Source organism: Tachyglossus aculeatus, chromosome Y4, assembly GCF_015852505.1.
Source record: "Tachyglossus aculeatus isolate mTacAcu1 chromosome Y4, mTacAcu1.pri, whole genome shotgun sequence".
NCBI lineage: Eukaryota > Metazoa > Chordata > Mammalia > Monotremata > Tachyglossidae > Tachyglossus > Tachyglossus aculeatus.
In genome coordinates this window covers 9,726,125-9,751,557 of record NC_052096.1, presented here as the reverse complement: position 1 = coordinate 9,751,557, position 25,433 = coordinate 9,726,125, and the positions used below count along the sequence as shown (strand labels likewise).

General features: G+C 53.9%; 2 protein-coding genes across 2 annotated transcripts; both read right to left on the bottom strand.

Annotated features, from left to right (window-relative positions):
* Window positions 1-663: 663 nt before the first annotated feature.
* Window positions 664-15,251, bottom strand: BNIPL (BCL2 interacting protein like). The gene is made up of 13 exons (XM_038768465.1): window positions 15,226-15,251; window positions 15,066-15,085; window positions 14,589-14,676; window positions 13,341-13,481; window positions 10,016-10,132; window positions 8,870-8,934; window positions 7,311-7,517; window positions 4,343-4,528; window positions 2,631-2,733; window positions 1,684-1,815; window positions 1,331-1,417; window positions 812-910; window positions 664-720 (listed from the first exon to the last, which is right to left on the bottom strand). The coding sequence occupies exons 1-13, from the start codon at window positions 15,249-15,251 to the stop codon at window positions 678-680; spliced, it is 1,314 nt and encodes a 437-aa protein (XP_038624393.1). The 3' UTR covers window positions 664-677.
* PRUNE1 (prune exopolyphosphatase 1) lies at window positions 15,203-25,333 on the bottom strand. Its single transcript, XM_038768706.1, has 8 exons — window positions 25,151-25,333; window positions 19,644-19,742; window positions 19,140-19,339; window positions 17,765-17,949; window positions 17,413-17,571; window positions 16,786-16,880; window positions 16,510-16,668; window positions 15,203-15,975 (listed from the first exon to the last, which is right to left on the bottom strand). The coding sequence occupies exons 1-8, from the start codon at window positions 25,187-25,189 to the stop codon at window positions 15,679-15,681; spliced, it is 1,233 nt and encodes a 410-aa protein (XP_038624634.1). The 5' UTR covers window positions 25,190-25,333; the 3' UTR covers window positions 15,203-15,678.
* Window positions 25,334-25,433: the final 100 nt, after the last annotated feature.

The window sequence follows — 25,433 nt, the reverse complement described above, 5'->3', positions numbered from 1 at the left end:
ATGAGTGAATGAATGCACATCGTTTATTGGAGAAAACCCTACTGAGAGCTCACCTCCTCCAGGAGGCCTTCCCAGACTAAGCCCCCTCCTTCCTCTCCCCCTCGTCCCCCTCTCTATCCCCCCGTCTTACCTCCTTCCCTTCCCCACAGCACCTGTATATATGTATATGTTTGTACGTATTTATTACTCTATTTATTTTACTTGTACATATCTATTCTATTTATTTTGTTAATGTTTGGTTTTGTTCTCTGTCTCCCTCTTCTAGACTGTGAGCCCACCGTTGGGTAGGGACTGTCTCTAGATGTTGCCAACTTGTACTTCCCAAGCGCTTAGTACAGGGTTCTGCACACAGTAAGCGCTCAATAAATACGATTGATTGATTGAGGAAACAGCATTACTTGGGGTGGGGATGGGGGTCGGGGGATGCAGGCGGCTCTGCACCCCACCCCAGGAGCCCTTAACCTCTCCGCCCCTTCCGTCCCCCCCACCATCATTCGAAAGGAAAAAGCTAAGCGGGCCTGCTGCTTCCCTCCAAGGCCGGCTTGGAGGCAGGGGGCTGGACACGGTGACCTGGCCCGTCCTGCCCACACCTCCTCAGCCGTGAAAAGTCCCGGATGGGTGTAGGGGGGTGGGGGGCATACACCCTGACAGGTCCCCATCCCGGCCCTGTTCCCGTCTCAGTCCCGGGCGTCAGTGGGCCCGTGGAGATCCTGGTCCAACCTGGGGGAAATGGAGGGGAAGGGATGAAGAAGACCCATTCTTGCCCCCCTCCCGTTCTCCCCTCCCTCAGCCCCGGACTGGGGACACTCACTGGCGGACGGGGTCCGGGATGCGTGCGTGCTCCAGGGACACCAGCTGCTCCAGCTCCCGCAGGCTGCCCAGGAACCGGATTTTGCGGCTGAACTTGGAGCTGCCGGAGAGGGGGCAGGGGTAAGAACTCCTCTCCTCCGGGAGGCCTTCCCAGATTGAGCCCCCCTTTTCCTCCGCTCCTCCTCCCCTCCCCATTGCCCTGACTCCCTTCCCTGCCCCACAGCACTTGTGTATATTTGTACAGATTTATTATTCTATTTATTTTCTTAATGATGTGTGTAGATCCATAATTCTATTTTGATGCTTGTCTAATTGGTTGTCTGGCTCCCCTTTCTAGACTGCAAGCCCGTCGTTGGGTAGGAATTTTTCCATCTGTTGCCGAATTGTACTTTCCAAGCGGTTAGTACAGTGCTCTGCACACAGTAAGCGCTCAGTAAATATGAATGAATGAGAAGAGAATGTGAGGGGCGGGGGGGTCCCGAGCATGGGGGCGTGGGAAGGAGGAGCAGGGCGCTGGTACCTGATGAAGGGGCGGAGCAGCGCCAGGATGGCCTTCACATACCACGTGGCATGTACCACCACCAAGGCCCTCAGGTTCTTCCGAAGCCTGGTGGGGGGAGAAGCAGGAGAGGGGGTGGGGGTATCCTCGGAACCATCCTGCCCCTTCCCTGTCTTCCCCCGGCCCTCTCCGGCCCCAGCCCTAGGGAAGTCGGTGCCCACACGTGGCCGCCTTCTCTCCTGTATCCTCTCCATCCTTGGCTAGGGCTGACCGTGCCCCCGCCAAAGTCGTCTCGCTTGGGAATTTTTGTCTCCCCAGGTTCCTTCGCGGGGAATCCGGAAGTCAGCCTGGGGCGGGGGCCGGGCGGGTCTCACCTGCGGTCCAGGGTTCGGTAACACTGCCGGATCCAGGCCAGGGAGGGTACCTGTCCACGGGCCGTGGCCCCGCTGAGGTAGACCAGGAGGTAATTCTCCGCCACCAGCAGCTCCAGGGTCCCCACTATGTACCTGGGGGCGGGACGGGAGGGTGGACTGTGGAGCCACAGGGTGGAGGGGGCCTTGCCATAGACGCCCGGGACTCCGTTCCCGAGAGGCCCGCCCGCCCGCCATCACACCGCTTGGCCCTCGCTTCTCCCTGAAGGCTCCTCTCCTCCGTGCGCCGCCATAGACGCCCCCTGCTTCCACCCCCCCCCCCCCCCACTTAAGCGACCTTCCTTATAGTGCCCCCCAACCCCCCTTCCCGGTCCGGTCCTGACTGACGCTCCCCCCTACCCCAGGAAAAAGGCCCTTGTTAGCACCAAGTTTCATTAACGACAACCTCATTCGCACCTACTCAGCCCTCCTGTCCCTCCATGGACCCCCGGCCCACGTCCTCCCTCAGGCCTGGAATGTCCTCCCTCTGCCCATCTGCCAAGCTAGCTCTCTTCCATCCTTCAAGGCCCTACTGAGAGCTCACCTCCTCCAGGAGGCCTTCCCAGACTGAGCCCCTTCCTTCCTCTCCCCCTCTCCATCCCCACATCTTACCTCCTTCCCTTCCCCACAGCACCTGTATAGATGTATATATGTTTGTACATATTTATTACTCTATTTATTTTACTTGTACCTATCTATTCTATTTATTTTATTTTGTTAGTATGTTTGGTCTTGTTCTCTGTCATCCCCTTCTAGACTGTGAGCCCACTGTTGGGTAGGGACTGTCTCTATATGTTGCCAGCTTGTACTTCCCAAGCGCTTAGTACAGTGCTCTGCACACAGTAAGCGCTCAATAAATACGATTGATTGATTGATTGATTGCTCCCCACTTCCCAAAACCCGCTCCTCACCTGAACAGCTGCTCCATGACGTAAGGGTAGTCAGGGATGGAGCTGCGGGGAAGGTAGCAGGAGGCAAACAGGATGACGGCGTTGAGGCCATCGCCGTGGTAACCTGGAAGTGGGGTCAAGGGTCACTGAGAAGCAGCGTGGCTTAGTAGCTAGAGCTCGGGGCTCTAGCTACTTTTAGACTGTGAGCCCACTGTTGGGTAGGGACTGTCTCTATATGTTGCCAACTTGGACTTCCCAAGCGCTGAGTACAGTGCTCTGCACACAGTAAGCGCTCAATAAATACGATTGATTGATCTCTCTTAGAACGCCCCACCTCGATCTGCAATCGTTCTGGTGGTGTATCCGTAGAGTTGGAAGGATCTGATCCCAGCTCTGTCCCGTGTCTGCTGTGCGACACCGGGCAAGTCACTTAACATCTCTGGGCCTCAGTTACCTCATCTGTAAGATGGGGATTGAGTGAGAGTCCCATGTGGGACAGGGACTGTGTCCCATCCGTTTACCCCAGTGCTTAGAACAGTGCTTGGCATGTAATAAGTGCTCAACAAGTACCATAGTAAGCTCTTTGTGGGCAGGGAATATGTTTGTTTATACTTGTATTGCACCCTCTTAAAGTCTTGGTACAGTGCTCCTCACACAGTGCTTAAGAAATACGATTGAGTGAGCTCTCGGTAGGGCTTTGAAGGGAGGAAGAGAGCTAGTTTGGCGGATGTGTGGAGGGAGGGCATTCCGGGCCAGGGGAAGGAAGTGGGCCAGGGATCGACGGCGGGACAGGTGAAAAGGAGGCACGGTGAGGAGGTTAGCGGCAGAGGAGTGGAGGGTGTGGGCTGGGCTGTAGAAGGAGAGAAGGGAGGTGAGGGAGGAGGGGGCGAGGGGATGGACAGCCTTGAAGCCGAGGGTGACGAGTTTTTGCTTGATTTGTAGGTTGACAGGCAACCACTGGAGATTTTTGAGGAGGGGAGAGACATGCCCGGAGCATTTATGTGCAAAGGTAATCCGGGCAGCAGAGTGAAGTATAGACTGAAGCGGGGAGAGACAGGAGGATGGGAGATCAGAGAGGAGGTTGATGCAGTAATCCAGTCGGGATAGGACGAGAGGTTGAACCAGCAAGGTAGCGGTTTGGATGGAGAGGAAAGGGCGGATCTCGGTGATGTTGCGGAGGTGAGACCGGCAGGTTTTGGTGACGGATTGGATGTGTGGGGTGAATGAGAGAGCGGAGTCGAGGATGACACCAAGGTTGCGGGCTTGTGAGCCTTCCCAGACTGAGCCCCCCTTTTCCTCTCCTTCCCTCCCCATCACCCCCCCACCCTACCTCTTTCCCCTCCCCACAGCACTTGTTTATATTTGTACAGATTTTTTACCCTATTTTACTTGTACATATTTACTGCTCTACTTATTTTATTGATGGGGTTCATATAGCTATAATTCTGTTCTAATGGTTTTGACACCTGTCTATGTGTTTTGTTGTCTGTCTCCCCCTTCTAGACTGTGAGCCCGTTGTTGGGTAGGGACCGTCTCTATATGTTGCCAACTCGTACTTCCCAAGTGCTTAATATAGTGCTTTGCACACAGTAAGTGCTCAATAAGTACGATTGAATGAATGAATAATATTGTTACTAAGGGCAGAGGTAGATGAAGGAAAAGGGAGGGGAACAGGGTGGGAGAGAGGGTTTCAGGGAAGGCGGGGGTGCCACAGGGAGCAGGGCAAGCCTCACCTCCATGCGAAAGGACCCTCTTATAGGGCTCGATGACGGACATGTCCACCCGCTGCTCCAGCTCGCCCATCCGGAAGACCCGCCAGTGTCGCCCATCCGAGCCGGCCACGTCCCACACGCAGCCCCGGCCCAGCCTCTCTGCCGCCGCGCTGACCCCCAGCTCCGACCCGGCCCGTGGCAGCTCATCTGGGAACCGAGACATACCACCAGTCCGCCCATCTGTCCAATTGTCCGTCCATCGAGAGCCTCAAACGGACGCCCGCTGTGGGCAGGGCACCGGACCAAGCGCTCAGGAGAGCACGATAACCTCCGAGGGCCCGATCCCTACTCTCCAAGAGCTTACAATCTAGCAGCGGGGAGAGCGACACTGAAATAAGTGACCAACAGAGGCTGAAAAAAACCGCGGGATGTGGACTGTGTCCAACCTGACCAGCTTGGATGTATCCAAGCGCTTAGTACAGTGACCGACACATAGTAAACGCTTAACACCTCAACTACAGTAGGAGGAATCACTCAATGGAGCTTATTGAGTGCTTACCGTGGGCAGGGCACTGTACTAAGCGCCAGGGAGAGGACAAGAGGTAGACGAGAAAGGGGCTATCAATCAATTATATTGAGTGCTCACTAGGTGCAGAGCACTGTATTAAGTACTTGGGCGAGTACTGTATGACAGAATTAGCAGACACGTTCCATGCCCATAATGAGCCGACGGTCTATGGACGGGGGTGAGTGTAAGATTATGTATAAAAATAATAATAATAATTAATTGTATTTCTTAAGCGCTTACAGTGCACCAGACATTGTACTAAGTGCTCCAAACAAGTCAGGTTGGACACAGTCCCTGTCCCTCATGAGGCTCAGTCTTCATCCCCATTTCGTAGATGAGGTCACTGAGGTTCAGAGAAGTGAAATGACTTGCCTAAAGTAACAGAGCAGACATGAGGAGAAGCAGCGTGGCTCACTGGAACGAGCATGGGCTTTGGAGTCAGAGTTCATGGGTTCAAATTCTGGCCCTGCCAATTGTCAGCTGTGTGTCTTTGGGCAAGTCACTTAACCTCTGTGCCTCAGTTACCTCATCTGTAAAATGGGGGTTAAGACTGAGCCCCACGTCGGACAACCTGATCACCTTGTAACCTCCCCAGCGCTTAGAACAGTGCTTTGCACATAGTAAGCGCTTAATAAGTGCCATTAGTATTATGTGGGAAAGTCAGAATTTGAACCCAGTTCCTCTGACTCCCAGGCCCAAGCTCTAGCTGCTAGGCCACGCTACTTGTATATATGTTTGTACATATTTATTACTCTATTTATTTAACTTGTACATATCTATTCTATTTATTTCATTTTGCTAATACGTTTAGTTTTGTTCTCTGTCTCCCCCTTATAGACTGTGAGCCCACCGTTGGGTAGGGACTGTCACTATGTGTTGCCAACTTGGACTTCCCAAGCGCTTAGTACAGTGCTCTGCCCACAGTAAGCACTCAATAAATACGATTGATTGATTCTCAGTACACTGCACAGTCATTCATTCAATCGTATTTATTGAGCGTTTATTGTGTGCAGAGCAGTGTACTAAACACTTGCACATAGTGCTCAATAAATTCATTCATTCAATCATATTTATTGAGCGCTTACTGTGTGCAGAGCACTGTACGAAGCGCTTGGGAAGTACAAGTTGGCAACAATAAATAAATACAATAAATAGGAGTGATTGCCGGGAGTAAACGCTCAATAAACACGGTTGATGGAGTGATTAACAAATACCATTCAAAAAAAAGGACTTCGGCCCCTTCCCCAAAGCTCCCTCCTCACTTCCCTCGGATTGGCGCCTCCAGCCCCGCCCCCAGACCCCTAAAGTCCCTTCCCCATTGGTTCCCGACTCCATCGGCCACGCCTCCCTAAAGCCCCGCCCCATTGGTTCCCGGCTCCCTCAGCCCCGCCCCCAGACCCCTAAAGTACCTCCTCATTGGTTCCCGGCTCCCTTGGCCCCGCTCCCAGACTCCTAAAGCCCCGCCCCATTGATTCCAGACCCCGCCCCCAGCCCCCTAAAGCCCCCTCCCCATTGGTTCTCGGCCCCGCCCCCAGACCCCTAAAGTCCCTCCCCACTGGTTCCCTGCTCTCTTGGCCCCGCCCCCCAGACCACTAAAACCCCTCCCCTATTGACTCCAAGCCCCGCCCCCTAAAGCCCCCTCCCCATTGGCTCTCGGCCCCGCCCCCAGACCCCTCAGCCCCTCCCCCATTATTGGTTCCCGGCTCCCTCGGCCCCTCCCCCAGACCCCTAAAAAGCCCCTCCCCCATTGAGTCCAGGCCCCGCCCCCGGCCCCCTAAAGCCCCCTCCCTATTGGTTCTAGGCCCCGCCCCCAGACCCCTAAAGTCCCTCCCCATTGGTTCCCGGCCCGCTAAAGCCCCTCCCCCATTGGTTCCCGGCTCCCTCGGCCCCGCCCCCAGATCCCTAAAGTCCCTCCCCATTGGTTCTCAGCTCCCTTGGCCCCTCCTCCAGACCACTAAAACCCCCCCATTGATTCCAGGCCCCGCCCCTTAAAGCCCCCTCCCCATTGGTTCTCGGTCCTGCCCCCAGACCTCTTAATAATAATAATAATAATAATGATGGTATTTGTTAAGCGCTTACTATGTGCAAAGCACTGTTCTAAGCGCTGGGGGGGACACGAGGTGATGAGATTGTCCCATGTGGGGCTCACAGTCTTAATCCCCATTTTACAGATGAGGGAACTGAGGCTCAGGGAAGTTAAGTGACTTACCCAAGGTCACACAGCAGATATGTGGCGGAGGCGGGATTCGAACCCATGACCTCTGACTCCAAAGCCCGTGCTCTTTCCACTGAGCCACGAAACCCCCTCCCCCATTGATTCCAGGCCCCGCCCCCTAAAGCCCCCTCCCCATTGGTTCCCGGCCCCCTAAAGCCCTCTCCCCATTGGTTCCCGGCTCCCTCGGCCCCGCCCCTCCTCCTCACCTTCCCAGTCGAAGTCGTGTCCGCTGTCCAGTTGCTCCGAGTCCGAGGGAGTGTCCAGCTCGTCCAGCTGCAGGTCGGAGCTGCTGCCGCTGCTGGGGGACGGGCTGCCCGCGGGCCCGGGGGGCCGGGAGCCCCCACCGGGACCCCCGCCGGGCCCCAGCCCAAGCTCCGGAGCCGTCAGGCGCTTCCTCATGGGCCTCCGGGGGCCTGGGAGAGGGCGGCCCGGATCATCAGCATCACCATCATCATCACCATCATCATGGTATTTGCTAAGCGCTTACTATGTACCAAGCACCAGGTGATCAGGATGTCCCACCTGGGGCTCACAATCTTAATCCCCATGTTACAGTTGAGGTAACTTGAGGCCCAGAGAAGTTAAGTGACTGGCCCAAAGTCACACAGCCGACAGTGGCGGAGCGGGGATTACTCATTCATTCGGTCGTATTTATTGAGCGCTTACTGTGTGCAGAGCACTGTACAAGTGGGCACATATAGAGACGGTCCCTACCCGACAACGGGCTCACAGTCTAGAAGGGGGAGACAGACAACAAAACAAAACATATTAACAAAATGAAATCAATAGAAGAGTAAATATGCACAAAATAGAGTAATAAATCTGTGCAAACAGGTGCTGTGGGGAGGGGAAGGAGGTAGGGTGGGTGGGGTGGAGAGGGGCAGAGGAAGGAGGGGGCTCAGTGTGGGAAGGCCTCCTGGAGGAGGTGAGCTCTCAGTAGGGCTTTGAAGGGAGGAAGAGAGCTAGCTTGGATGTGCAGGGGGAGGCTAGAACCCATGACCTCTGACTCCCAAGACGGGGCTCTTTCCACTGAGGCACGCTGCTTCCCCAATAGTGATGGCATTCGTTAAGCGCTTATTATTCATTCAATCGTATTTATTGAGGGCTTACTGTGTGCAGAGCACTGGACTAAGCGCTTGGGAAGTACAAGTCGGCAACATATAGAGACGGTCGGTGATGCAAGGTAATCAGGTTTGTCCGACGGGGGGGGCTCCCAGTCAATCCCCATTTTACAGATGAGGCCCAGAGAAGTTAAATGACTTGCTCAAAGTCACACCGCAGACAAGTGGCAGCGCTGGGATTAGAACCCACGACCTCCGACTCCCAAGCCCGGGCTCTTTCCACTGGGCCACGCTGCCTGATGCTGGGACCTCGGCCCGGGGGCTGCAGAGAGCCGGGGATCACCATCAATCGTATTTATTGAGCGCTTACTGTGTGCAGAGCACTGGACTAAGCGCTTGGAAAGCACAAATTGGCAACATATAGAGACAGTCCCTGCCCAACAGTGGGCTCACAGTCTAAAAGGGGGAGACAGAGAACAAAACCAAACATACTAACAAAATAAAATAAATAGAATAGATATGTACAAGTAAAATAAATAATAAATAGAGTAATAAATATGTACAAACATATATACATATATACAGGGTCAGAGGGGAGGGAGGGGTGGGCTGGAGGGAAGGAGGGGTTGGGGGGATCTGGGGAGGAAGGAAGGGGTGGTCTGGAGGGAAGGAGGGGTTTTTGGGGGGGTCTGGGATGGACTCACCAGGCTGGGGACCCTCCCCAACCTCCTCGACATCTTTGGAGGAGACGGTCTCCTCGGACAGCAGTCTGGGGGCCGGAGGAGAGGGGGACATGGGCCCAGTGAGGGCTGGTTGGTTGGGTGCCCCTCCCCGTCGCCCCCACCCAGCATTAATAATAATAATAATAATAATAATAATAATAATAATAATAATAATAATAATAATGTCATTTGTTAAGCGCTTACTATATGCAAAGCACTGTTCTAAGCGCTGGGGGGGATACAAGGTGATCAGGTTGTCCCACGTGGGGCTCCCAGTCTTCATCCCCATTTTCCAGATGAGGTAACTGAGGCTCCGAGAATAATAATAATAATTATTATGATAGCATTTGTTGGGCGCTTACTATGTACCAGGCACTGTTCTAAGCGCTGGGGGGGATACGAGGTGATCAGGTTGTCCCACGTGGGGCTCACAATCTTAATCCCCATTTTACAGACGAGGTAACGGAGGCACCGAGAATAATAATAACAACGATGGCATTTATTAAGCGCTTACTATGTGCAAAGCACTGTTCTAAGCGCTGGGGAGGATACGAGGTGATCAGCTTGTCCCACGTGGAGCTCACAATCTTAATCCCCATTTTACAGACGAGGTAACGGAGGCACCGAGAATAGTAATAATGATGGCATTTATTAAGTGCTTACTACGTGCGAAGCACTGTTCTAAGCGCTGGGGAGGTTACAAGGTGATCAGGTTGTCCCACGGGGGGCTCACAGTCTTCATCCCCATTTTACAAATGAGGTAACTGAGGTTAAGTGACTTACCCAAAGTCACCCGGCTGACAGTTGGCGGAGCCGGGATGTGAACCCACGACCTCTGACTCCCAAGCCGGTGCTCTTTCCGTTGAGCCACGCTGCTTCTCTGAGTGACTTGCCCAAGGTCACACAGCAGCCATGTGGCGGGGCTGACATTCGAACCCAGGACCTCCGACTCCAAAGCCCGTGCTCTTTCCACTGAGCCATGCTGCGTCTCTAAGTTAAGCGACTTGCCCAAGGTCACAGAGCAGCCATGTGGCGGGGCTAAGATTCGAACCCAGGACCCCCAACTCCAAAGCCCATGCTCTTTCCACTGAGCCACGCTGCATTAGCCCCCCGAGCCCCCCGCCTCACCTGGGGAAGTCCTCGTCCTGCCATTCTTCCTTCAGCTCCAGCTCGCCCAGTTGCAGGGCCAAGGCCGCCCCCGGCCCTGGGCCTGCCTCCTCAGCCTCCGCCTCCAAGGGGGTCTCCCTGGGCAGGGGTTGGGGAGGATTAGGGGGGTGCTCTGGGGGTCCCTGGCAGCCCCCTCCCTCCCTCCACAACCAGCTTCCCCCAATCCTCGTCTCCCTCCTCCCTGCTGAGAACTCACCTCCTCCAGGAGGCCTTCCCAGACTGAGCCCCCTTTTTCCTCTCCTCCTCCCCAAGCCCCCCGCCCTACCTCCTTCCCTTCCCCACTGCACCTGTAGATATGTTTGCCCAGATTTATTACTCTATTTATTTTACTTGTACATATTTACAATATTGTACATATTGTACATATTTACAATATTGTACATACTGTACATATTTACAGTATTGTACATATTGTACATATATTGTGTACAATATATTGTGAACATATATTGTATACATATATATTAATATATAACAATATATACAATATACCAATATATAACAATAACAATATAACAAAATATAACAATATAACAAAATATAACAATATATACAATATAACAGTATATTGTATACATATATTGTGAACCCCACGTGGGACAACCTGATCACCTTGTAACCTCCTCAGCGCTTAGAACAGTGCTTTGCGCATAGTAAGCGCTTAATAAATGCCATTATTATTATTATTCAGCGCTTAGAACAGTGCTTTGCACATAGTAAGCGCTTAATAAATGCCATCATTATTATTATTCAGCGCTTAGAACAGTGCTTTGCACATAGTGAGCGCTTAATAAATGCCATTATTATTATTATTCAGCGCTTAGAACAGTGCTTTGCACATAGTAAGCGCTTAATAAATGCCATCATTATTATTATTCAGCGCTTAGAACAGTGCTTTGCACATAGTAAGCGCTTAATAAATGCCATTATTATTATATATTCATTTTGTCAATAATGTGCATCCAGCTTTATTTTTTTTTATTCTGATGGCCTGACACCTGTCCTCATGTTTTGTTTTGTTGTCTGTCTCCCCCTTCTAGCCTGTGAGCCCGCTGTTGGGTAGGGACCGTCTCTATATGTTGCCGACTTGGACTTCCCAAGCGCTTAGTCCAGTGTTCTGCACACAGTAAGCGCTCATTCATTCATTCAGTCGTATTTATTGAGCGCTTACTGTGTGCAGTTCAGGGCTCTGCACACAGTAAAAGCTCATTCATTCATTCATTCATTCAATCGTATTTATTGAGCACTTACTGTGTGCAGAGCACTGGACTAAGCGCTTGGGAAGTCCAAGTCGGCAACATATAGAGACGGTCCCTACCCAACGGTGGGCTCGCTCAATAAATACGATTGAATGAATGAATGAATGAATCAATCAATCGTATTTATTGAGCGCTTACTGTGTGCTGCGCACTGGCCTAATTGCTTGGGAAGTCCAAGTTGGCAACATCTAGAGACAGTCCCTACCCAACAGTGGGCTCACAGTCTAGAAGGGGGAGACAGAGAACAAAACCAAACATATTAACAAAATAAAATAGAATAGATATGTACAAGTAAAATAAATAAATAGAGTAATAAATCTGTACAAACATATATATACATATATACAGGTGCTGTGGGGAAGGGAAGGAGGTAAGACGGTGGGGATGGAGAGGGGGACAAGGGGGAATATGTACAAACATATATACATATATAGCCCCGGCCCACGTCATCCCCCGGGCCTGGAATGCCCTCCCTCTGCCCCATCCGCCAAGCTCGCTCTCTTCCTCCCTTCAAGGCCCTACTGAGAGCTCACCTCCTCCAGGAGGCCTTCCCACACTGAGCCCCTTCCTTCCTCTCCCCCTCGTCCCCTCTCCATCCCCCCCATCCTTCCCTTCCCCACAGCACCTGTATATATGTATACATGTTTGTACATATTTATTACTCTATTTACTTTACTTGTACATATCTATTCCATTTATTTCATTTTGTTAGTATGTTTGGTTTTGTCTCCCCCTTTTAGACTGTGAGCCCGCTGTTGGGTAGGGACTGTCTCTGTATGTTGCCAATTTGGACTTCCCAAGCGCTTAGTCCAGTGCTCTGCACACAGTAAGCGCTCAATAAATACGATTGATGATGATGACGATGATATATACAGGTGCTGTTTTTTACTTGTACATACCTATTCTATTTATTTTATTTTGTTGGTATGTTTGGTTTTGTTCTCTGTCTCCCCCTTTTACACTGTGAGCCCACTGTTGGGTAGGGACTGTCTCTGTATGTTGCCAATTTGGACTTCCCAAGCGCTTAGTCCAGTGCTCTGCACACAGGAAGCGCTCAATAAATACGATTGATGATGATGATGATGATATATAGAGGTGCTGTTTTTTACTTGTACATATCTATTCTATTTATTTCATTTTGTTAGTATGTTTGGTTTTGTCTCCCCCTTTTAGACTGTGAGCCCACTGTTGGGTAGGGACTGTCTCTGTATGTTGCCAATTTGGACTTCCCAAGCGCTTAGTCCAGTGCTCTGCACACAGGAAGCGCTCAATAAATACGATTGATGATGATGATGATATATACAGGTGCTGTGGGGAAGGGAAGGAGGTAAGACGGTGGGGATGGAGAGGGGGAATATGTACAAACATATATACAGGGGCTGTGGGGAAGGGAAGGAGGTAAGACGGGGGGGATGGAGGGGGGAGAGGAATGAATGCTGCTCCAGCCTCAGTTTCCCAGCCAGTGGAGTGGGGGGGAGGTTGGGGGATCCCCCGGTCCCGCCCCGCGCCCATCCAGCCGTCACCCGGCTACGTGGAGGCCGGAGGCCTCCCCCTCTCCATCCCCCCCTTCTTACCTCCTTCCCTTCCCCACAGCACCTGTATATATGTATATATGTTTGTACAGATTTTTTACTCTATTTCATTTGTACACATCTATTCTATTTATTTTATTTTGTTAGTATGTTTGGTTTTGTTCTCTGTCTCCCCCTTTTAGACTGTGAGCTCACTGTTGGGTAGGGACCGTCTCTAGATGTTGCCAACTTGGACTTCCCAAGCGCTTAGGCCAGTGCTCTGCACATAGTAAGCGCTCAATAAATACGATTGATGATGATGATGATGATGAGGCAGGTGTCTGGGGGGTCGGGCGGCGAGGCTCAAGCCGAGAGGCCCAACCGGAGGAGGCGGGCAGGGGAGGCCGAACGGGCCCCTTCCCCGGAGGGGCCGAGCCTGCAGGCCGCCGACCGGCCCGGAGAGAGGAGGGAGGCCGGGGGGGAGGCAGGGAGGCCGGGAGGGAGGGAGGGACTCACCCGGGTGGTGGTACCGTCTCCGGGGGCTCCCACCGGGGCTCCATCCCGGGCCGGGGGCCGAACTGAGGCCGGAGCCGGGGCTGGAGCGGCTCCGGGAAACGCCACTCTCCCAAACTGGTTCTGCCACCTCCCTGTCCCCACCTGCTCGGAGACTTCGCCCAAAGAACCCCAAGGCGCCAGCTGGGGAGGAGGAGGAAGAGGGAGGAGGGGGAGGAAGAGAAGCAGCGTGGCCCAGTGGAAAGAGCCCGGGCTTTGGAGTCAGAGGTCATAATAATAATAATAATAATAATGTTGGTATTTGTTAAGCGCTTACTACGTGCAAAGCACTGTTCTAAGCGCTGGGGTAGATACAAGTTGATCAGGTTGTCCCACGTGAGGCTCACAGTCTTAACCCCCGTTTTACAGATAGGGTAACTGAGGCACAGACAAGTTAAGTGACTTGCCCAAAGTCACACAGCTGACAATTGGCAGAGCCGGGGTTTGAGCCCATGACCTCTGACTCCAAAGCCCGTGCTCTTTCCACTGAGCCACGCTGCTTCTCTTGCGGCATGCGTTCGAATCCCGGCTCTGCACACTGTCAGCTGGGTGACGTTGGGCAAGCCACTTCACTTCCCTGGGCCTCAGTTACCTCATCTGGAAAATGGGGATGAAGACTGTGAGCCCCCCCCGTGGGACAACCTGATCACCTTGTAACCTCCCCAGTGCTTAGAACAGTGCTTTGCACATAGTAAGCGCTTAATAAATGCCATCATTATTATTATTATTACTGTGGGGCCAGCCCCGTGGGACAACCTGATCACCTTGTAACCTCCCCAGTGCTTAGAACAGTGCTTTGCACATAGTAAGCGCCTAATAAATGCCATTATTATTATTAAGAGGAGGAGGAGGTCCTTACCGGGGAATAATAATAATAATGATGGCATTTGTTAAGCGCTTACTATGCAAAGCACTGTTGTAAGTGCCGGGGAGGATCCAAGATGATCAGTTGTCCCACGTGGGGCTCATGGTCTTAATCCCCATTTTACAGATGAGGTAATTGAGGCACAGAGAAGTCGAGTCGCTTGTCCAGTCACACAGCTGACAATTGGCAGAGGAGGGATTTGAACCCATGACCTCTGACTCCCAAGCCCGGGCTCTTTCTATTGAGTCACGCTGCTTCTCTAAGGGGAAGGTGGGGGGGGGCTCCCGGCTGGGCGGAGAGAGGGCTGAGGGCAGATGGGTCTTCGGGTTCCGGAACTTCACCCCCACCTTGCCCCAGAACTACAGTGGGAGGGAGCGAGGTGAGACTCTCGGGTGGCTCCCCCCTTCAGAAGGAAGGTCCCCTGCTGCAAGAAGGCTGAGGGCAGACCAGGCTTCGGTTTTGGGGGTTCGCCCGGCCGCGCCCCGGGGCGGGAGGAAGGGAGGAAGAGGCCGGATTTATTTATTTTACTTGTACGTATCTATTCTATTTTTTTTTGTTAGTATGTTTGGTTTTGTTTTACTTTATTTTACTTGTACATATCTATTCTATTTTTTTTTTGTTAGTATGTTGGGTTTTGTTCTCTGTCTCCCCCTTTTAGACTGTGAGCCCACTGTTGGGTAGGGACTGTCTCTAGATGTTGCCAACTTGGACTTCCCAAGCGCTTAGTACAGTGCTCTGCACACAGTAAGCGCTCAATAAATATGATTGAGATTGATTGACCTTGGGTTTTGGCAGGGGGGTCTCCCTCCACTCCACCCCCTCACCACCCACCAAGCCCCAGGAGCTGTAGCAGGATGGAGCGGGGTGAAATTTTCAGACAGTCAAGACGTTAACTTTTTGTTCTTGTGAAGGGAGAGGGCAACGGGTGTGTACACGCGTCTGTGTGAAGAGGACATGAGGGTGCAGGAAAACCTCATTTATTGCCTGAACAAGACGCGGAGAGGCCTCATCGTCAGTTTACAGGCCCCAACGGCTCCCTTCGGCTCCGGGATTGGCCCGCACCGCCCTCCTCACCGCTGATGAATCTGCTGGTCCCCACCCTGCGCTAGGAGAGATGAGGGGGGCCAGGACCCAAGTCCACAGCCCCAAGGAGTCTCCAACAGCCCCGAGACCCCACTGGGGAAAGGGAGAGCTGGATTCATCCCCCCAAGCGGGGAGGAGAGCCTGGGCGCAGGGGGAGGCAGATGCCCACACCCCTGCCCACGATTGTCTGCCGGCCCCACTCCTCTCTTCTTCTTCAGTCTTGGTGGGGTGGGTAGGGGTGTGTGTGTATGGGAGGGCGGGGAGGGGTGAAAATCAGTGCATGTTTCCAGAACTAAATTAAATAATTCACAAAGTCCGGGAAGGTGGGAAGGGGGCACACAACGGGGTACGGGGTCACTTGGCAGCAGAGCGGGCCAGGGTGATCTGACTGCACTTCTCGAAGACGGCTTCGGCCGACAGGCCGGGCAGCCCCCGGGCCAGCGGGCACTCGTCCACCAGGCTGTTCATGGGGGTCGGGGGCAATGGGGGGTCGTCCTCGGGGGGCGCGAGGCGGGCGCGCAGGAGGGGCAGGACGGCCTTGCGTGAGGCCGCGGCGTTGGCCTGGGCGAAGGCGCAGAGGTCGGGGTGCGGGCTCGGGGCCGGGCTGAGGCCCAGGGCTGGGCTCTGGGCCTGCTCCAGCGTCTCGCACACCTAGGGGGCACAGAGAGGAGGGGCCCGTCAGGGGCCACCGAGGGGTCCAAGCGGGGAGGGACCACCTCCCTGTCCCCTGGTAGGGACAGGGGACCTGGGGGAGGCAAACGAGGAAATGGATGGATGGGCTCTGCCCGTTCTGTCTCTTTCATCAGAATGGCACGGCCCTGAGGGAAAGGACTGTATTTCCTCCTTCCTCTGTCCCTCCCCAGTACCCGAGAGAGAGAGAGAGAGAGAGAGAGAGAGAGAGAGAGAGAGAGAGAGAGAGAGAGAGAGAGAGAGAGAGAGAGAGAGAGAGAGAGAGAGAGAGTGTGGGTATGTATGCATTTATGTATGAGTGGGTGTATGTGTGTGGATGTCTCCTATCTCCCCCATAAGATGGGCAGGGCCTGTGTCTCCTCCTCCCTCCATCCCCCTCCTTCCCGTGCACTGTGCGTGTGTACGTAGTGTGTGTGCATACGTGTTTGTGTGTGGGGGGTGGGCAGTGGTGTGGAGGAGGGAAGCGGACCCCGCCGACGGAAGAAAAGAACTGACCAGGGCACGCAGCTCGGCATGGGGGCAGAAGACGACGATGTGCCGCGTGGGCCGGCGGGATGCGTCAAACGAGATGGTCATGGCCACTAGCCCGTCGTAGCCCCGACCCTGGCAGAAGGCCGCCAGCTCCGGGGCCAGGTCCGGCCGCTGCAGGAACGCCTGGGGGCCGGGAGAGGGAAGCTGGGCTGGGAGGGTTGTGGGGAGGGGGATCCAGGGGGCCCCGTCCCCTTCGACCCATCCCCTCCCCTCCCCTGCCCGACCCGTTCGGGGCCCTACCTCCAGGGTGAGGTAGATAGCACTGAGGGCCAGGGTCCCGCCCTCCCCGGAGATGACCTTCAGGTCCTTCCTCAGCATCTGCTCCGTGGTCAGGCCTACGGGTGAGAACAGACGACAGGGTCGGCTCCTTCACAGCCCCTGCCCCCCCACGGGGCTCACCCTTTAGTGGGGAGGGAGGGCATCGGCTCCCCTTTTTACAGCTGGGGAAACTGAGGCCCAGAGAGGTGTGGCCACTCGCCCCCGTTAATTTCCACTTCACCATCATCAATCATCATCAATCGTATTTATTGATGATGATTTATTCATCATCTAGGGACCACTCGTCCCACGGGCAGGCCGGAGCTTCGTTCTCATTCCCGTCCTCTGCTCCCCACTCGGTGAACGATCTCCATCCGCCGCCAGCCCCCTTGGCGATACATGGAAGCTCCTTGCGGGCAGGGAACTCCGGCTTCTGTTGCGCTTTCTCACGTGTCCCGTTCGGCCCTTACGGGCTCAAATCGCCGCCCGGCCGCCGCCTTACTTCTCGCCTGCTATGCCTGATTTTTTTTCCACCCACCCGACCGGGGGAAGAGGGTCCCACCCTCAGCCCCTACTCCGCCACCCAGCAGAGGACGGGAAGGGCTGTACCCGAGACGTCGAACTTGGCCTCCTGCAGGGCCTGGAAGATGCGGCTGTGGGGGGCCAGCTCGGGGAAGCGGGACTCCAGTTCCTCCACGCAGCGGGCGTCCCTGGGGGTCACCTTCTCAGCCGCGGGGGACAGGTCGACGCAGTCCAGCACGATGGTCCCTGGATGGCCGGCAGACGGGAGGGCCGCTGATGAGGGTCGTCCTCCCCGTCGGGGGCGGGGGGATGGAGACCCTGGAAATCTGCCCTACCCCAAAGCCTGAGACTTTCTGGGTGGGATGACAGTAGTGTGGGGGCAGGAGGGTCCGAGGCAGGGAGAGGGACGGGATGACCACCCCCAGCCCCGCACGCTGACCGTGCAGAAGCGCCGCCAGCTGTGGGTCCAGGATGTGGGGTGCTTCCCGCAGGATCCGCTCGGCCACCAGCGTGGTGCACGACCCCACGGGCTCGGCCTTCACTCGGCACGGGGCCGCCCACTGCTTCTCCAGGGGCCGGTGGTCGAGGACCTCGGCTACCACCTCCTCCAGGGCCGCGTCGCTGCTGCGGGGGGTGGGGGGGGAGGGGGAAATCAATCAATCAATCGTATTTATTGAGCACTTGCTGTGTGCAGAGCACTGTACTAAGCGCTTGGGAAGTACAAGTTGGCAACATAAGAGAAGTGGAGAGAACATAAGAGAAGGGAAGAGAAGCGGTGAGGGGAGTACCCTGAGTACACCACACCCTGCCCTTCCCCCATCTTGCTCTCCCACCTTGGGGCCTCAGCTGTCAATCAGACAGACTGAGACTGAGCCCCCTCCTTCCTCTCCCCACAGCACCTGTATAAACGTTTGTACATATGTATCACTCTATTTTACTTGTACATATTTCCTATTCTATTTATTTTATTTTGTTAATACGTTTGGTTTTGTTGTCTGTCTCCCCCTTCTAGACTGTGAGCCCGCTGTCGGGTAGGGACCGTCTCTATACGTTGCCAGCTTGGACTTCCCAAGCGCTTAGTCCAGTGCTCTCCAGTCCCCCCCGCCTTACCTCCTTCCCCTCCCCACAGCACCCATATATACGTTTGTACATATGTATTACTCTATTTTACTTGTACATATTTACTATTCTATTTATTTTATTTTGTTAATATGTTTGGTTTTGTTGTCTGTCTCCCCCTTCCAGACTGTGAGCCCGCTGTCGGGTAGGGACCGTCTCTATACGTTGCCAACTTGGACTTCCCAAGCGCTTAGTCCAGTGCTCTGCACACAGTAAGCGCTCAATAAGTACGATTGAATGAATGAATGCATGACCCAGGGTAGGGTCCACAGGTCAGTGTCAGGAAGAAGGGTGGACGAGGGTCGGGGGAGAGAAATAAGGCTTGCGGCGGGAGGTGCAAAGGAACCCGGAAGCCTGGGAGAAACCGAGGGTCCCCAGAAATTCGGTCCATCCCTGCCGCCCCGGATGCCGGACTCACAGCCGGCATCTCTCTCCCCGCCCCGGCTCCCAGCTGGTCCCAGCTTGGACCTCTGAGGGGACCCCTACTAGTCGAATCGGGGGTGTCTGCCCGGCTCGGTTAAGATTGCCCCCCTCAGCCCGGCCTCGCCTCCCCCCAACTGAGGAGATCGAGGCCCCCCGAGGGATCAGGACCGTATCCAATTCCCACCTGGGTGTTGGGTCCCAGCGCTTTGTACAGAAATACGACGGCCCCCACCCCGCACCCCCCACCCCCCGTCCGGCAGCGGGAGGCGTGCCTGGGCAGGACGTGGTGGTCGACGAGGGTGAGGGAGAGCCGTCCGGCCCGGTGGAGGGCATGCAGGTCTACCTCGTCCCGGAAGATGAGGGCGGCCTCGGAGAGGCGCAGCCGACGGAGCAGGGCCACGCTGTCGCCCCGCAGGGGAAGCTCGCCCCGTGCCATGTTCAGCAGGGGCACAACTGAGGGCTGGGCCGATGTCTGCCGGGGACGGAGTAGGGGAAAAGGGGGGATGCTGGGGCGGGACCACGACCACCCCGTCCCCCCATCCCTCAGACACCCCACCCCCAAATTCACCCCTAACCCCAGCGTCTGTCCTGGGCGGGGAGCACTGTCTACCAACCCTGTTGTACTTTTTACTCTCCCAAGCGCTTAGTACAGTGCTCTGCTCACAGTAAGCGCTCAGTAAATACCACCGATGATAAATGATGGGAGCTCCCAGAGGGCAGGGAGCTCTTCTCCAACCCCGGCCGCGGGGCTCCCGGGTCCCTCGGCCGGTCCTCACCCGTGACAGGAAGAAGGCCAGGGCCAGGGCCGACACCATGGAGTCCATGTCACAGGCTTCGTTTCCCAACACCACGTGCACTTCACCAACGCTCTGCTCCTGTCAGGGTGGGGAGGGGTGGGGGGGCAGAGAGGCAGAAAGGAGCTGGGGGTGGGGGGTCCCATCCAGTGGAGTCTCGGGAGCCCGGGGGAAGGGGAGAACGGGAGAGGGCGGGACCGATCATTCCACCTATTCCCACACGCTGTGTGATCTTGGCCGAGTCGCTTGACCTCTCTGGGCTTCAGCCCCCGCCCCCCTGAAGGGAAGCAAGGAGGATCATGGATGCGTGTTTTAAAGGGGGAGGAGGGGAACAGCACACGCTAGGTTGGCTCAGAAGCGCTGCCGCGTCCCAGAGATGCCACCTGGGGCCACCTCAAGAGCCAGGCCCCCACCATCATCATCAATCGTATTTATTGAGCCCTTACTGTGTGCAGAGCACTGCACTAAGCGTTTGGGAAGTACAAATTGGCAACATATAGAGACGGTCCCTACCCACCAGTGGGCTCACAGTCTAAGAGGGGGAGACAGAGAACAAAACCAAACATACTAACAAAGTAAAATAAATAGAATAGATAGGTACAAGTAAAATAAATAGAGTAATAAATATGTACAAACATATATACATATATACAGGTGCTGTGGGGAAGGGAAGGAGGTAAGATGGGGGGGATGGAGAGTGGGACGAGCACCAGTCCCACAAAAGACACGATAGGGGCAGGGAATGTGAGGAGGGGGTGCTGAGGCTCAGGGACCCCTCCGCCTGCCCACTGAATCCTTCTGGAGCGAGGGGAGGGGAAGGGAAGAAGGAGCTGGGAAAGACATTCAATCATTCATTCATTCAATCGTATTGATTGAGCGCTTACTGTGTGCACAGCACTGGACTAAGCGCTTGGGAAGTCCAAGTTGGCAACATATAGAGACGGTCCCTACCCAACAGCAGGCTCACAGTCTAGAAGGGGGAGACAGACAACAAAACAACATATTAACAAAATAAAATAGATAGAATAAATATGTACAAGTAAAATAGAGTAATAAATATGTGCAAACATATACACATATATATAGGTTTGTGAACAACGACCACACATGGAGGTATGAGGAGCTTCCCTCAAAAAGCGGCGTTTGACTTCGGGTGTCCAGTCACCCCATTTCACGGCGGACAGTCTGGTTTTCTGATAGCCGGTTCCCTTTCTGATACAGTTTCAGGGCCAGAAGCCTTAAACCGGGGTAATTTTCATTTTAGGCACTGTGATCTATATCAGAGACAGACAGACTGCGGCAGACGGAGTTTAAAAGGCCTCATAAACCTGAGCTTCTGCTGGGGGAGGGAAAGGGGAAGGGACAGTCGGTTGTTATAATTACTTCTGTCTTCAATTGCCTTGGACCAAAGGTGTCAGAAAATAACGTTCAACTCATGGCTCTCTCACATCATCATCATCATCATCATCAATTGTATTTATTGAGCGCTTACTGTGTGCAAAGCACTGTACTAAGCGCTTGGGAAGTACAATTTGGCAACATATAGAGACGGTCCCTACCCAACAGTGGGCTCACAGTCTAAAAGGGGGGGAAAGAGAAGCAGACAGTGACAACTATGACAACCAGTTTTCATAGTTTGTAATAACAGTTGTTGGTACAGTCTTTTAGACTGTGAGCCCACTGCTGGGTAGGGACTGTCTCTATATGTTGCCAACTTGTACTTCCCAAGCGCTTAGTACAGTGCTCTGCACACAGTAAGCGCTCAATAAATACGATTGATGATGATGATGATGGTGGTACAGAAAGCCTGGACAAATGAAATCCACAAAGAACCCCAAAACTTCATTCAGGCTGTTTTTTCAACCTCCTCCCTATAAAGTCTATAGAGCTTCCTAAAAGTAGCCAAAAAAATGACTCGCTTTTCCTCTCTTCCCTAACTCTGCTTTCCCAGGACAAAAGGATTAACGAATAATAAAATGGGTCCAAAGGCATGGTACAAGAATAAAAAAAGGTCTAGGTAAACTGGATAGCTAACTCTTGAATAAGACATTGTTTCAGTCTATTTGCCCAAACTGGGATGTTAACAGTTCTCCCTAAATGTATCCAACAGCAAGAGAAAAAACACTACATCTGAAATATCACTCATTCACAATATCCAGTAATCCCAGGCTTATTTTGTGTTCTCTTTATACGTACACACGCCTAGAGCCCCCCGGTCCCCCACCTTCTCAATCAATCAATCAATCAATCGTATTTATTGAGCGCTTACTGTGTGCAGAGCACTGTACTAAGCGCTTGGGGAGTACAAGTTGGCAACATATAGAGACAGTCCCTACCCAACAGTGGGCTCACAGTCTAAAAATTCCAAAGAGATGGATGGGGGACCTGGCGGCAGAGTGTTCCCCGGGTGGGCCCAATCCCAGAGCTCTTCCCAGAGACGGGGGCGGCCAGCCGGAGACTCGTGGCCCAGGGGGACAGGTGTCCGGACAGGTGTCCGGAGCCGCCACCGCCTTCGGCTCCGCTCCGGCCCACGCCGGGCAACGCCGCCGTTTCCCGGCGACGGCTGAGCCGTGCCCGCTGGCCAGCGAGGGGGTCCCCGCAGACTCTCCCCCGCATGGCCCCCTCTCCATCCCCCCCATCTTACCTCCTTCCCTTCCCCACAGCACCTGTATATATGTATATATGTTTGTACAGATTTATTACTCTATTTTACTTGTACATATCTATTCTATTTATTTTATTTTGTTAGGACGTTTGGTTTTGTTCTCTGCCTCCCCCTTTTAGACTGTGAGCCCACTGTTGGGTAGGGACTGTCTCTATATGTTGCCAATCTGTACTTCCCAAGCGCTTAGTCCAGTGCTCTGCACATAGTAAGCGTTCAATAAATACGATTGATGATGATGATGATCACATCGTATCCCCCCCAGCGCTTAGAACAGTGCTTTGCACATAGTAAGCGCTTAACAAATGCCATCATTATATTATTATTATTATTATTCCCCGGTCTCTCACAGCTGGAAGGCCTGGCTCCACCCAGTCTGACCCTTGTCCCAGAGCTTCTCTCCAGCCTGGTCACACCCCCTCCTCATGGGACACGCACACTCATACACACACGCACACATACATAATAATAATAATAATGATGATGGCATTTATTAAGCGCTTACTGTGTGTAAAGCACTGTTCTAAGCACTGGGGAGGTTGCAGGGTGATCACGCTGAGAAGCAGCGTGGCTCAGTGAAAGAGCACGGGCTTTGGAGTCAGAGGTCTTTTAGACTGTGAGCCCACTGTTGGGTAGGGACTGTCTCTATATGTTGCCAATTTGGACTTCCCAAGCGCTTAGTACAGTGCTCTGCACATAGTAAGCGCTCAATTAATACGATTGATGATGATGAGAGGTCACGGGTTCAAATTCCGGCTCTGCCAACTGTCAGCTGTGTGACTTTGGGCAAGTCACTTCACTTCGCTGGGCCTCAGTTACCTCATCTGTAAAATGGGGATTGAAACTGTGAGCCCCCCGTGGGACCACCTGATCACCTTGTAACCTCCCCGGCGCTTAGAACAGTGCTTTGCACACAGTAAGCGCTTAACAAATGCCATTATTATTATCAGGTTGTCCCACGGGGGGCTCATTCTTAATCCCCATTTTACAGATGAGCGAACTCAGGGAGGCCCAGAGAAGTTAAGTGACTTGCCCAAAGTCACACAGCTGACACAAACACACACACCGCACTCACACAGTGTCACTGAACCTGGAGCAGAGCCGAAGACGGGGGCGGGTCTGTTGGTCCAAAGAAAAATGGCTTGTTTCAACTGGGCGTTTCTCTTTCTAGGCAGCATAGGGGGGGATTCAGGGCTGCGGGCGTGGGTGCCGACAATCACACAAACACACACACACACACACACACACACACACACACACACCACAGGCACAGGCGTGGGTGCAGGCAGGCAGACAGACACACACACAGCACAAGCGTGGGTGCAGACACACACACACACACACACACACACACGCACCAGGGCAGAGAGAAGGGAGCAGTCTGCTAATGCCTGAGGTTTGTTTTATTGTTTAGTACAGTGCTAAGCGCTTAGTACAGTGCTAAGCACTTAGTACAGTGCTCTGCACATAGTAAGCACTCAATAAATACGATTGATGATGATAAGGAGGTCGCCTTGCTGAAGGGCTGAGTTTCAAATGATTCAGGCCAGGCCCCGTTCCTTCCCCAGGGATGTGTCAAGGGCCTGGGACCCCTCCCCTCCTCCCCGAGCCTGTCATCTGTGTGACTCTGGGCAAGTCACTTCACTTCTCTGGGCCTCAGTGACCTCATCTGTCAAATGGGGATGAAGACTGTGAGCCCCCCCGCCAACCTGATCACCTTGTAACCTCCCCAGCGCTTAGAACAGTGCTTTTGCACATAGTAAGCGCTTAATAAATGCCATTATTAGTATTAAGCGGCGTGGCTCAAGAGAAGCAGCGTGGCTCAGTGGAAAGAGCCCGGGCTTTGGAGTCAGAGGTCATGGGTTCAAATCCTGGCTCCGCCAATTGTCAGCTGTGTGGCTTTGGGCAAGTCACTTAACTTCTCTGTGCCTCAGTAACCTCATCTGTCAAATGGGGATGAAGACTGTGAGCCCCCCGTGGGACAACCTGATCACCTTGTAACCTCCCCAGCGCTTAGAACAGTGCTTTTGCACATAGTAAGCGCTTAATAAATGCCATTATTAGTATTAAGCAGCGTGGCTCAGTGGAAAGAGCCCGGTCTTTGGAGTCAGAGCTCATGGGTACAAACCCCGGCTCTGCCAATTGTCAGCTGTGTGGCTTTGGGCAAGACACTTAACTTCTCTGGGCCTCAGTTCCCTCATCTATAAAATGGGGATGAAGACTATGAGCCCCCTCCCCAACCCGATCACCTTGTAACCTCCCCAGCGCTTAGAACAGTGCTTTGGACATAGTAAGCGCTTAATAAATGCCATCATCATTAACGAATGAATGAACCCCAGAGTCCCAGACAACTCCCACTGCCTCCTCCAACAGCCTCTGAGATCAATCAATCGTATTTATTGAGCGCTTACTGTGTGCAGAGCACTGGACTAAGCGCCGGGGAAGTCCAAGCTGGCAACATAGAGAGACGGTCCCTATCATCATCAATCGTATTTATTGAGCGCTTACTGTGTGCAGGGCACTGGGCTAAGCGCCGGGGAAGTCCAAGTTGGCAGCATAGAGAGACGGTCCCTATCATCATCAATCGTATTTATTGAGCGCTTACTGTGTGCAGGGCACTGGACTAAGCGCTGGGGAAGTCCAAGTTGGCAACATAGAGAGACGGTCCCGACCCAACAGTGGGCTCACAGTCTAGAAGTGAATGGCCCCTTCTTTGTTCTGAAGCCCCCCACTCCCAGCCCTGCATACCCTCCCCCCCCCCCAAACCCCCTCCAGATGTCCCCTCCTTGCTCCCACCGTGCTGGGCCCTCCTCCTGCCCCCCGGTACCTGCAGGGCGGGCCGGCACCCCCACAAGAAAGCCTCCATGGCGGAGACCGGGAGCAGGGCAGCCTCTTCTCCTCCGGTGGAGGCGGGGGGCGGCTTTAGGGCCTCGGGCCTCGACCCCCCAACTCCAGCCCCGGGCCCGCAGGCCGACAGCCAGTCCTGCCCCCCACTCCTGGAAGGGGGCGGGGACGCGTTACCACCGCGCACCAGCAGGGGGCAGGCCCCGCCCGGTGGGAGGGGGGAGGGAAAGAGGGGGTTGGGGTGACGTCATACGCACGCACGCGGC